The sequence below is a fragment of the Anabrus simplex genome, chromosome 10 (genome assembly GCF_040414725.1).
Source record: "Anabrus simplex isolate iqAnaSimp1 chromosome 10, ASM4041472v1, whole genome shotgun sequence".
Lineage (NCBI taxonomy): Eukaryota > Metazoa > Arthropoda > Insecta > Orthoptera > Tettigoniidae > Anabrus > Anabrus simplex.
In genome coordinates this window covers 119,420,156-119,434,445 of record NC_090274.1, presented here as the reverse complement: position 1 = coordinate 119,434,445, position 14,290 = coordinate 119,420,156, and the positions used below count along the sequence as shown (strand labels likewise).

At 38.2% G+C, this 14,290-nt stretch overlaps 1 protein-coding gene across 1 annotated transcript in view; it reads left to right on the top strand.

Annotated features, from left to right (window-relative positions):
* Positions 1 to 14,290, top strand: part of LOC137502360 (zinc finger protein 90-like) — a 100,194-nt gene that overhangs the window by 20,427 nt on the left and 65,477 nt on the right. The window contains exon 3 of the mRNA XM_068229371.1: positions 13,951 to 14,033. Within this exon, the coding sequence (XP_068085472.1) occupies positions 13,951 to 14,033 (83 nt within the window). The remainder of the gene's footprint in view (positions 1 to 13,950; positions 14,034 to 14,290) is intronic.

The window sequence follows — 14,290 nt, the reverse complement described above, 5'->3', positions numbered from 1 at the left end:
ATCTGTGGTGGCTGGCATCAAGTCACAGCGAGGCACCCGTCCTTTCACCATACCCCACACGTTTTCAGTTGGCGACAAGTCCAATGATAAGGTGGGCCAGGGCAACAGTCTGACATTCTGTCAAAACAAGAAAGCACCTGTTCGTGCAGCGATATGTGTCCTCCAGAAAAAAGGTGTCTGGGATGTCGTGCAGAAAGGGTATGTCATACACGTAGGTCAAACTGGTAACAGTGACCTGGACACGCACCAACTGTGATTTGTTGTTGTTCCCAATAACACCCCACACCATAATGCTTTGAGTTGGCGCTGTATGTCTTGTGTGAATGCAGTCAGTGTGATGTCTCACCCCAGTCTGCGGCGAACGAAATTGCAGCCATCATTTTCAAACAGACAGAACCTGGATTCGTCCGAAAACACTCTCTGCTGCCATTGCTGTCCCCAGAGACGTCGCTCCATACACCATTGCAGTTTAGCATGTTTATGCACATTAGTCAAAGGTAGGGGGAGGCGTGGACGATGCGCCGGTAACCCAATTCGTAATAAACTGGGACGGACTGTCACTCCTGAAAGTACGATATGTTACACTGTTCCACTGTTGTGCCAGAGCTGAGGAGGACGCGTATCTGTGCTGCAATGCCATTCGGATTAGGTTTCGATCTTCTTGGGGTTTGGGGAGGGTTCTGGGTGGTGCGACCAGACCCATCTGGTCGTGTTCTATAGCCTTCTGTGAACGTTCTGTACACACTTGTTGCACTGCCGACACACTTCTTCGTATACGAACTACAATTTCCCAGATAAATGCATCACGTTCTCTCATACCTCTTTTAAAATCACTCATCTGACAGTACTTTTCTTGCATACGTCTGCGAGGCATCCTGCACATTTGCTCAAGTCACACTGATCCAGTACCTTCGGTTTACTGCGACAATGAGAGCCGCAGGCAAAATTTACCAGTCATTGGTGGTGCACACATATATCGATGTGGACCGTGTACCTGAGGTTCGACGTGGTTCAAATGCTAATCATTTCTTCAGAACATACTACTCCACATGTCTTGTGAATATAAACTTCCTGTCCTTAGTCTTTCAAGCTTTTCTGGATATTAAGGACATGAGTGTATTTCAGTCACTCACAAAATTTACTAACACCAATAAGTAGATGAGAAGCGATAAGAATCTGTAACAACACAAAATAATAGAAAACATTACTTCAAGAATGAAGTCCTTCTGAAAAGGAATTTAATATTTAAAAATGGTATTTACATTTTTATGATGGAAGTTGATTCAGACCTGGCTGGCAACGTCTCATGATTGGTCCCTTTACCACCCTTCAGGTTGTGGTGGAATCTCCCCTTTTAGTAGCACATTCCGGAAGGAATATCCCTTGCAAAGTGCACCATGATGAATGTAGAGATTTCTGTTGCCAACAGTATGATGATTCCCCTTGTACCTTGTCTGGCAGGCTTCCTTTAACAGTAGGCTTCCTCACACACATGCACATACACCCTCACACACACTGAAACTAAAACAGCACATTAATAGGTGCTCCAACCACGCCTATTTAAATGTCAGTCGACACTTAACTTGCGGGTTCAGATGATTTAAGCATACCACACGTGTTCCGGAATTAATATTGTAGTGGTTATGTCTTGCAGAAGACGAAATAAAGTGTTCCCTTTGTAAGACATAATGGCTAATAAATGTCTGTTGGCGTAGAATATAGGATTGTAGTGGGAAAGCGAAGCGAAGTTGTTGTCTAAAGTAGAGCAGTATGAAAGCAGTACAGTAAGAGCCGAGTAAGTTGATCATCGATTACACACTGCCGTTGACTGTTCCCAGCCTAGAACGTGTGATTAGTTGGAAACCAATCATTAAATTTCTTCACGTCTTCTTTAAAAATCATGGTTTGAAACTGGTCTTGTGAAGAGTTCTGAAAACTTGCTGTGCAGTGCTAGCCTTGAAAATGTTAGTTATTCATATCTGTCGCATGCTAAGCTCCTGACCAGTACGAGAAAAGGAACGGATCGCCACGCGGTCATGCAGCTAATGAGCTTAAAGGAGACTTGCTCTAAGGTTATCAGATCCTGGCCTTCACCACAGCTGGTATAAATGGCGCAATGACGAAATGAAATTAGGCTTTTGTGGCAGTCTCAATGTTAATGTAATTATGCCATATTCGGATACAATATGTTGTAGATGAAGGATTTCTTTCCACAGTATATACTACTGTATAAATTATATAGAAGTATTAAAAGTGTATTATTTTGATATTGTGTAGAAATCCTATGTGTGATGTGATAATTGCAGTTTTGGATTAAATTGTTCTGTAGAACTTTAAAGTGAAACTATCTGTAGATTTGTACAGTGCTTACGCACTGTCATTCTACATTATTAACAGTTTTCTGAGATGCCCAGCTATCTTTTACCTGTTAAATTTAATACTGTAACTGGTTTTACAGTGAAATAGTGATAATCACTTCATTTACTATTTGTTGATTGATAATTCACCCAAGTGTCATTGAAATGTTTTTGATCCAACCCAATCTCTTCCCTTTGGAGATAAAATGACCCATGAGCGTTCCTCTGTGCCTAGATACATTTGAATCATGATTCCCGTTTACAGCATATACCCTGCAATTTACTAGTGTTTTCTTACACTTCGCTGAGTGTTAGCTTCCAAATAGTCCATGGAATAATTCTGGACGACGGTTTATCTTCAAACAAGTGTGTACATTGTTTCTTAATAAGGCTAGATCTGTGGTGATATAGGACAGTCAGAGTTCATAGAACTATTGTAATAAATCTATCTCTTGATTGTTGTCTCTTTTTCTCTGTACCTCAGAGGGAGAATTTGTTTGTTGTATCGTGTAGTACTGAATGTTCACATTGTCAAGAAATATTAGTTGAAGTGAATTGTTTTTGAGTGTTTCACTCTAACTGAAGTCTGTTAGGTTCAACTTACGTTAGTTTGATCACCTCAAGAATAATGTCTTTGGCAGTTTTTCTTAGTAGAGTTCTTTCATGCGGTTTTCTTCGGACTGTGCTGCAAGAATATAAGCATAAATTTGGAAGCTTGGTCTATCGTAATTACGATGCCGATATGCTTGATAAGTCTCGTAAAGGGATTCTTGGTGAATGGCATACAGCGAAGCTGCTACGAAGTGAGTGCTAGCTCTATCCTAGAAACGAAGAATATAGGTAGCCAGCCCATCTTGACTTCAAGGGAGGAAAGCATGCTCAGTATAGAATTTGGGGTTCTACTTTGCTCTTTAGTTTTCCAAGGTAACCTCATGTATCGTAAAATTTTGGACATGTATATGGAAACTTACGTCGAAATGTGCATCTAATATGGTAAACTGTAAACACCGATTTTTTAAAATAGAAACTTAGTTTTAACATATTGTTTGATATTACATATTAAGATACTCTCACAATAAGTATTGGAAGAGAAGGAATTCAAGCAATTGCTTCTTTGTGGTACTATTTAGCTATCGGCCTGCATTTCGAACCCACTGTCGACAGCCCTGAAGTGCATGTTTTCCATGGTTTCACATTTTACAGCAAACAAATGTTGCGGCTGTACCTTAACTAAGGCCACAGTTGCTTCCTTCCCACTCCTAGCCCTTTTTTACCTCATAATCGCCATACGGCCTATCTCTGTCGGTGTCAAAGGGAAATGGTAGAAACTATCAAATAAACAAAATCCCGTAGGTTATGTTCAATTAACTTTCATTAATAAGGCTTAAATTTATGATTATAACTGGCCACTGTTCTTTGACTGATAATTACATTCAAACTTTTCACGTTTTGTCTCTTTCATAAACCAAGGAAACTAAATGTTATGTACGTTGTCAATGAAAAGTTACATTCTCATAAGTTCCATAGATTCATAGTTTAAGAATATTTGTTGCTTCAGTTAAACTATTGTAATTAGGATACATCTAAGTGTGGCTTAGAATTATTATACAATATTTATTTTATTATTAAATATCATTCTTGCTTTATTATTACTAAATTTTTCATTGTAGGGGAGATTTCTCCTAAGAAATTCAGTTCTCACTGAAAATCTTTCCTGTTAACCTGTTGTAATTAGGATAATGTAAGTCCGGTTTAGAATTGAAGAGTAGCTATGTTAAGTAGATAGTAAGTTGCTTGCTTCGGAAAGGCCAGAAATCTCATGACATCAAAGATGTCTGTGATCATATCTACCAGGTTACATCCGGCAAAAATGATATTGTCATCATTGTGTGCTCAAGCCTACAAGATTGAGTTGCTGAGGTTCAGCGCTATTCAGACAGCCTTTTGTTAATTACACTCGACAGTGCATCCTCTCGAACTTGTGTTTTCTCTGTCACAATCTGGCTGAGATGACCTCGATAAGGAACAACGTTGGCAGGAGCTACGAGATCATGTTGCAGCGTGTCCTGAAGATGAGTTTCCATTTATCTCTGGTGATCATAATGCGCATGTTGGTCCCATTAAGAATTTTTATAGCTGCCATGGTGGTAATACCTTCGGTGTGTGATATGATGATGGAACTCATATTTTAGGTTTCACTTGTGGTGACTGCAGCAAACAAATTGACCTTATCGTTGTTCAGCACCGTGATCTCGGACTAACAAAGGATGTGAATGTCATATGATCTGACTGTGTAGAACCTCTGCATAAGGTAGGCATAGCGGATTTAAGGATTTCTATGCATAGTAGAGGCGGAGGGATAAATGCTCTCAAGAAGATCAAGTGGTGGAAGCTTAAAGACTAGAAGGAGACCCTAGCAGACAGCATAAATTTTTCTCTCGTTGATCTGAATGCAATTGACTACTTGTTGACACATTCTGCAGATATTTCACTGCAACCATAGCAGTAAACTTGGGTGCGACATAACCTAGTTCCTACTGTATTGAAAATCAAACGTTCTCATGGATGATTCCAGTCCAAGAAGCGGTGTCTAAAAAGACAAAGACATACTCTATATAAATTGGCTTTCAAAAAAGACTCCAGAACACAGGGAAGGAATTGTCTTTGGCGAATGTGTGGCTAAGAAATCTGTCACTGATTCGAGGCGCACTCACTCTAATGACCTGTGTACAAGGTGTATCAGAACTGAACTGACAAAGAAATCAGGGATGCTCTTCGTGTAATATTGAGGATGATGGTGCAGTTGGATTGCCGGGGAAATGTTTCTTTTTTAGGAAATGAAATATTTGCTGCATTTTCTATACCAGAGAGTCAGCCTGTGGCACACCATCAATCGCAGACGAGGGCAACAAATCAACAGGCGGCGCAACACCGCAGCCCAAGTCCGCGATTGGTAGCGCAACCACCAAAGAGATAATAGGCTCTTCCCAGCGCTATCACGCCAGCAACGTAGAGAAGGGCCTCAATAGAACACAAACACAGGGAATGGGAAGCGATGGAAATCTGGGCGAGGCCAATAACAGAGGGTGGAAGGAGAGCAATTCACAATAATGACACACTCCGTAAAGACCACAATATAATATACTCAAAAGAATAATAAAGATGGGTGGTGCATTTAAAAAAGGAAAATAAAAGAACAAAACATCATCTTTTAAGAAAAGGGAAAACTGATGACAAGGCTCATTTATACCAAAATCACCACTCGCGGTCACCATAACCAATAGTTACAATTAATTTTTTTCTTTTAGAAGAAATTCCAGATTATTTCCCAAACACCATTAACTTCAGTAGATTTTTTGAAAATTCATTACAGTTTACTGTTTATTACATTTTGTCTTTTCGAGCTCGAAACCAGTTTTCTTTAAGGAAAACCATTAATAATTATTTTCAGTTATTCATATTTTAGGTGCACCTTACAATTTACCCTAAATTAAAAAAAAGGTTTGATATTTCCCAGTGAACACCGAAAGCGTTTCGAATTACAACATCCAATGGACGGGCGATGTCCTCAAGGAACATTAAGGTAAAAACAAAATGATAGGAGGAGATTAATAATAATGTAGTACAATAATGCAGAAACAATTAACGCTCATCTTGTGACCCAGCCCATCACATTAACAACATAGGCACGCCATGCAACAACGAACGTCTGCACACCACTTCGCGACAATGCAACTGAAGCACGCCGTTATCAGAAAACAAAAGACGGAACATACCGTGACAACAATGGAATAGAAATGGGGCGAAGGTTCAAACCGAAACATAGAATCAAATTTTAAGCAAGAAAAATTTAATAAAATAATATTAATAATAGTAATAATAATAATAATAATAATAATAATAGAAGAAAATTAATTTAAACCGGAAAATGGAATTAGATACAGTTCGATCCGAAACACGCTTCAGTATTCACTAGGTTTTAAAATAATTTTACAATTTTAGTCGCCTCTACGAGGCTAAAGACACAATATACTATACACGCCTTCACCTGTCACAGCTCCAGTTAAAAGAGCAGATCATTTTAAACCACACTGTTCCCGTGACGCATAAGTATGTGCATCAGTAGAAAATAATTCAGTTGTTTAAGTATAACATAAATGGTAGGCCATATTTAGATTGGCGGAATTCAATAATGAAAGATGCGACCGAGAACACAGATAAGATCAGGATTAATACAACCTAACGTTCACAAGATTAATATAACAATGTATACCAGACCAATAATAGTTAGAACATTAGCAACTTCCGTATACTTCAGAAGAAAGAAAATATAATGAATCTACCTACAATATCACCTTAACAAATATAAATATAGGAGTGTCCAACAGCTATTATATTCATGAAGTATCTTTAAAAATATTATATTTTATTAATGCCTTGAAACCCATCTTTATCACATCACCAAGATGTAGCACGATATAAATATTAACCGTAGCAGTTTTGGAAGTAGAAACCCATAAGAATATTTACCGAACCAGTACAATATTCTCAACTAAATTTTATGAGTACTTGACAGAAAGGCTTTTATTATTATCATTATTAACGTATTTCAAAATACTAGTTTTGCGAAGGGATACACACGGAAATCCTTTCAGGACATAATTTGGCACATAAACGTTGCTTTCCGGCAAGTAGTATGTTGAAGTTGTGGATCACAAGACGTCTCCCCAGAAATAATATTAATTCAAATCATGGGACAAGGGAGCCATGTTGTCGTCTTTCTTACTGCAGGATAATCCCCAGTAGTTCACATGGAAGGTCCTTCGTAGTTAATATTAAACCAGACGATCACTTACCAGACTGTTGATAAAAATCCTGAAGTACTCACTTATTTCTTTGAAAATATTCCCAGGGATGATATAATAGTCACCTGCAGGCACTCGGAAACATGCATAGAGGTTACGTTCCACATTAACTAACAAGTTTAAATTGCACCACCAAAAAAAACTGAACCAAACGTTAAAGAATATACACAGGCCTAAGCCTTCCTTTCACAATCATACTATGGTGGTTTCCAGTCGTTTTTGCCCGCCATAGAGAATACCAGCATGCCAAGCGACATGACGTCCACACAAGCCTAGCGCTGTAGCAGAACAGCTCGTTTGGAATAACGGCCGCTAGATGGCGCCGTGCAGAACAGTTGACAATCAAGCAGCAGAGCTACCAACTAACGAGCTCATAGACAATAACGTTCAATGAAAGTCCAGTGGCGAAGCAATTGCCCACAGTAATATTGCATTATTCCGGCGTAGCGGTGACTTCATAAATTATACCGCTACAAGGCGCTGCCCGTTGCTGTGCGTCAGAATCGGGAAGGGATTGGAAGTGAAAAGTGGGAGGCATAAGTAATGCTCGGTGCGAATGCACAAGTTTGTCGTTCATTTCGCATAGTCGCTTCCGACTCCAGTAGGCAGTGTACAGTTTATTCTACACAAATTGATTACTATGTGATCTCCATAGAAAGCGAAGGCAAACTTGTACCAAGAATACAGGCAGCTTTATAAACCGTTCGCCACGCACTTCACATCCTGGGCAGAGTCCAAAGGGCACTCACTACTGCACTATTGTGAACTATGCACCAAAATAGGAGGGGGCCATATAGAACGTCTACTGTAATCAAACCGTTGGGCGTGTTGATTCCTGCGTTTAGTATTTCATTGAATTTACATTGTTGTGAGTGAACGAACACACAGCCGCGACGCATCTTCGAGCATGTTAATCAGTATAGAATATTACTGCGACAAACAGACGAGAAGAGAAACACTCTGGTGCTTTCCTTGACTAACATGTGTGTCTTAAATACAGTGTGTTCTGTAACTGTGTGCGCGGTTACGGCTATTTAATAAATGAACTGTGGATATTGCCTGTTAGAGACAATCCTGTTGAAGTCGTATGATGATTTTTTGTATACGCACGAAGTATTATCTTTGTCTGCATCATGCAATCCACAACTCCTCCCTACCCTTGTCTTCCCTGAAACATGGCAGCAGCTCGTCAGTTTGAATCACGCACCCGGAAGTAACAATTTAAAACTATTTCCCCCGCCAGTCTGACTGAACCATTGTTCTAAACATAACACGAAGAGCATCCTTGAATATTTATCGGTATAGTTCTGATAAACACTGCACACCACTGAACTCGAAGGAATTAAAAAGAACAGTTTTCCAGCTGACCAAAATTGACACAAGTATTGAGCACTCTGTTTGCATTAGAGGCAAAGATGACCAGGGATTACTGGACAAAGACGAAATCCTCAAACATTGGCAACAAAATTTGTAGATATTTCCTGCATTGAATTACCACATCACCCTATACATCATGGTAAGTCCCATCTTATGCATCGTATCAAAGGAAGTGGAGAGTACCTTTAGGAATGTGAAGAACCAAAGAGCGCCAGGACCAGATGACTTTCCAACAAACTTCTGGAAATTATAGCAATTTAAAGCACTCATTATCAACTGGCTGATAAGCTTGTTCATTGAAAGAGTTGACTCTGGCTCTGTTCCCAGTCATTGGGCTGTTAACATCTTTGTGCCTACTTTGAAGCAAAATGACGATTCAGCAGAATGTGCACATTACCGTCTAAATTACCCCCAATTGTACATGAGAACATCTTTGAGATTAGCCTTCATTATTGACTGGGTGAAATCGTCGGCATTATTGCTAACCAGTGCATCTTCATTAAGGGTGCTGGAACAACTCATGCAATTTTCACTGCCAGAATGCTCATTGAAGAGCACTGAGAGCATCAGCAGGCAGTGTACATTGCCTTCCTTGATACTGAAATAACTTTCGACCGTGTTCCTCACCGTGTGATCTGGTCTGCACTCGTGACCATGATGTACCAGAAATGCTTATAATTTGGATCAAGATGCTACACACGAATACCAGAGGTTATGTATGTTGCGCTGTCAACGTCTCGGAGAGCTTCTCAGTGAAAATTGGTGTGTACAACAACATATCACTCTGTCCCCATTGCCCTTTGTCCTCAGCATGGACACCACCACATGGGACCTGCAAAGGTGCGTTTGTAGGACTATCTTATATGCAGATGATGTTGCACTTGCTGATAGACCCAGAATGGGACTGCAGCATCAAGTTGAAGATTGAATACCTGTTTTTCACAATACAACCTCAGAAGAAACAAAAGGAAGAGTGAATATTTGGAGGCATCCGAACCATCCAATGTCTCTGTCCAAATTGTTTCAGGTACCTAGGATCTTACCTACAGACTGGTAGTGGGGTAGTTGTTGAAGTGCGAATTATGATAAAGGCAGCATGGATGAGATGAAGGGAAGTCAAGGCACACTCTGTAACTGATGGATGACACTACGTCTGAAGTTCACAATATAATGCATGTTACTACGTCGTGTTGCTGTGTACTGTGTTGAATCTCGACAGACTGAGAAAGGTATGGAGTAGCAATTACACAACATGGAAATGTGTATACGCCTTTAGTCGATGGGCATTGCAGTTCTGCACCACGTAAGAAAAAGACACCGTTCACCAGCAGATGAGCATCGCAGCCATCGCATAGGATGTGTCACCAATGTATGTTCGTGTCCTTTTGCAGCACCTGACGCAGTTGGCAATTTCATCCAAACTTTTGAAATTACTTTGCAATGTCCACGTTTACCTACTCTAAAAAGGCATTAAAATAATATACAAAATTTTTACAACTAGAAACGCTGCTGGGATTGGTAAAATTTCTGGGCACATACGAAAGTCAATTCTTTGAGTTACTGATTAGTGTGTGTGTGAAGCAGCTATACCAGATGAATGAATAATTAGTATATTAGCAGCCTTTGTGAAAAGAAAATGTACTAAACTTGAAGTCGTCTTGACTGGTGTTGCATGCAAGCTCTTGGAATGCATTCTTTCTGATTATATTATATACATTTGCGAAATTACCAACTGGTTCGATAGAAGGTAGTTCAGGTTTCAGAAACATTATTCCACTGAAGCTCATCTTATAGATTCCAGCAGGATATAGGAGATATAATAGATTCACGTGGTCAGATGTGTCACGATTGACATATCTAAGGATTTTCATAGGGTAGATCTCGGTAAACTACTGACAAAAATTAGTGTGGTCAGGATAGATAAAATAGTGGCTAAATGGGTGACTATAAAGACGTGGTCAAATTATTAAACATTAAAAAATTGAGAATTGAAAACATAAGATGTTACCCATTTTTAAGTTGATGACTTTAGTACTTGGTATGCGCCCCCTTAGCTTTCATGTGTGACTTGCTTAGACTGGGCATACCCTCAATCAGTAGTTTACACTGACTCTCTAAATCGTCATCATGACGCCAGATCTGAACGAGCTTCTCAATAAGGCCAATTTTTGTCGTTATATTCAATTTTCGGACTTTTCTTTTATATCGCCCAAGGATGTTGTATGGGGTTCATGTCTGGACATTTTCTAGGATTTGTCGCAAGGAGGCCCATCTTGCATAAAAATAAATTCACTTTGGCCAAACCACTCTTGCACCTGAGCTATAAAACGGGTTCTTAATGCTATATTGTTCACGTCTCATAGTTCCTTCTACAATGTATAATCGTCCACATCCGTACCAAGAAAACACACTCCAGACCATCACTGAAGTTGGATGCTTCACTCAGTCTGGATGGAATGCTTCTCCTCCTTTTCTTCTGACACATTGACTTGTCTCTTCTTCGACAGGAAATACCGATTCGTCACTAAAACAAACCTGAAATAAATAAATAAAAACAAATAAGCCTAGCATTAAATGCAATATGCTGTACAGTTTAAATAAAATCATACTTGTATTGTACTGTATGGTTATTAGATTGATTAAAAGCGGAATAAAAGAAAAATTTCATACATTTACTCTACTGTACGGTTACATCACTTAGATTGGGTTATAATGGAATAATGAATGATAATTTAGGAATTACAGCAATTGTCATGGACTTGCCTGTTTCCATTCATCAGATGACCAATTCTGGAGAGTCTTGACCCACTGGAACCTCTTTGCGGCCATAGTAGAAGTGATCGTAGTTTTTTTAAGGTCGTCTTGCTCTCATTCTAGCATTAAACAGCTCTCGCCTCACAGTCCTGTCTGGTACCAATGGCCCATACTCTTCCGATTTCTTACGTAAATCCAAACTAGTAAACTTGCGGTTGTTTACTGACAAATTAATCAGTTTTGTTTCCTCTTTGGGGTTAGTTCCTTCTTTCGCCCACAGTTTCCGACACGTTGTTGACATTTTATCTTCCCCTTACCTTCACATTATAAAATTCTACTTACAGATTGCTGTGATATTTGCAATTTAGAATCTGTCTCTTGCTGTGAATAACGTTTCTCAACACGTATCTCTCTGACAATGCCTTTCTTGGCAAAAGGTCCTTTCGTCTCTCCATAACCTCAAAATTTGACAGATCCGTAGAACCACTCTTAAGAAATATCAGCGGAACTCGTGAATAGTATCAATAATGTATGTAACTTACAGAATGCCACGTCTGGTGTATTTCTAGAAAATAGAACTCAGAGCATTAGACTAGGTGAAGCTTTAATCTATATGAATAATGAACTGAAAAAAGTTATGAGGCTCTGTCTAATAAATAAGTTTCAGGAATGTGAGTAACTGCAAGAAGACCTTGACAATATTTTAAGATGGACATTGGTAAACGTGGTGAAAGTCAGGTTCTGTGTTTCACAAAATGAAAGAGTCCTCTCTGGTTTAATTATTGTGTTGATGGGATGAAAGTTCTTCATGGCGATCTCTGTAAGTACTTAGTTATCCATAATAAGTGTATATCTTCATTGTCGTAATCATATAAACATATTGAAAATAAAATTTACAGTTCTCATAATATGATTATGAGGTTATTTAGGGGTTGTAAAGGAGAGGGCATGTACATCTCCAGCAAAACAGCAATGAGAGTATGAGTATTACTTGAGCAGAAAACAGGAAATAATCCACAGAAATAGCTCCATTTCTTGTGGGTGATTTCTAACAAAAGAGTTGTGTTACAGAGATGTTGCAAAGTTTCAGCTGGGAAGACTTGGAGAAAGGAGACAATCTGTTTGATTAAGCAGTATATTCTGAGATGTCATTGGAGAGATGGGCTTGGAATGACGTTAGTTGATGAATACATTTAAGTCATGTTCTTTAACTGTGGGTAAAGTCACAACATGAAGATAAGTTGGAATTCATGGGGAGAAATTTTTTGCCAAATGTTCACTTATAGGAAGATGATTTAGTGATTGAAATAATTTACCATGGGAGTTGTTTCATATATTTCCACACTCTTTTTCTACATAAACAGCCAACAGACCTAAATGCTGTTGTTTGATTGATTCATTCATTGATTGGGACATTGACTGATTTATGTATTTTGGTCTTAATGTGATATACAGAGATTGATGATGGATATTTCTATGCTTATGATTTAAGCATTGTCCACTTGTTGGGAAAGTGGTGGAATACTGTGGGATTATTTTATATTACAGTGAAGTGTTTTTGGAAAGAAAGTGTATAGGAACATGGAAATGAACAAAGAAGTGACAGGTCAAGTCATGTGTAGAAAGATGGGAACAGGCGAATGTGAATATAAGAGGATGAAGAAATTAGCAAGTCATTGTGGAGTTAGGGGTCAACAGAAAGAGAAACAGAAGCAAGGAATGGTATTGGGTTATGATTTGGAGATAGAGTTTATTATTATTATTATTATTATTATTATTATTATTATTATTATTATTATTATTATTATTATTATTATTATTATTTATTTTCCATAAATTGTACATGTACACATACACGGAAGTGCCTTCAACCACACATGTATGTGTACATATACTCTGCTGAATATTCACAAATATGTAGGTGATTTTAAATTTACACATTTACAAATGTTCCTCATTTTTTATGCTACCATGTCTACTGCTATCCAACAGTGTGTTGCTTTTCATGTTCTTATCTCTCTTATCAGTTGTCTGAAAAGCAGTGGCAATAGGGACTCGGGTTAAAATTCAGCAGGTTATTATGCAAGTTAGGTTCCAAAAAGGGATAAAAAATAAAATAAATAAATGCAATGGAAATTTTAATCTAATAGAAGTTGTATAGTATTATTTGAAGTAGTTGCACAAGTTGTATATGAGTTGATTATGTTTGTAATACAGAAGATATTGTGAGTGAAATTTTGTAAATTATATACATTTATTAAGGTTGAGCTGTGTGCTTAATAGAAAAAAATTGCATAAATTGTGTAATACTGTATTTTTGAAATTGTTTTCTTCGTTCTTCTTTTAAAATTTAGTGCTTGATAATAATGTATTTTTGTGTACCATTTGCCACCAAGGTAGACACCTCTCTTGCATTTGAAGTGATTTTGATTTGATTGTTCCTTTCCATTACCGTATATATTTTTTAAATGGGAGATAAATTAATTATGCTCTTATTTTTCCACTATGGAATTTATTTTTTCAGCTGTTGCTTGTTTAGGCCTATATATTTGTATTCCCTTACTTCTTTATTTTGCTTTCTTATTTCTTACTGACAGCCTTCCGAAGATACTAAGGGGGAAATATTCATAGAGGAACAAACTGATGATCAGCTCTTGCCGTACATCAAAGAAGAAACAAAGTACGTACACCACAAATCCTATACAATATGGAATATCTTGTACTTATTCACAGCTGTGTTCAGTAGTGGTTGGTTTATCACCAAAAACTGGCCTTTTTCATCAGTTTAATCCTTTCTTTACAAGGTTACATTTAAACGCAAATACACTGACTGACAGAGCAAATACAACACGAAGAAGGAGTGGTTCGAAAGGGATGAAAGTTGGGGAAAAAACCGAGACGGCACGGACGAATAATTGATGTTTATTTCAAACCGAT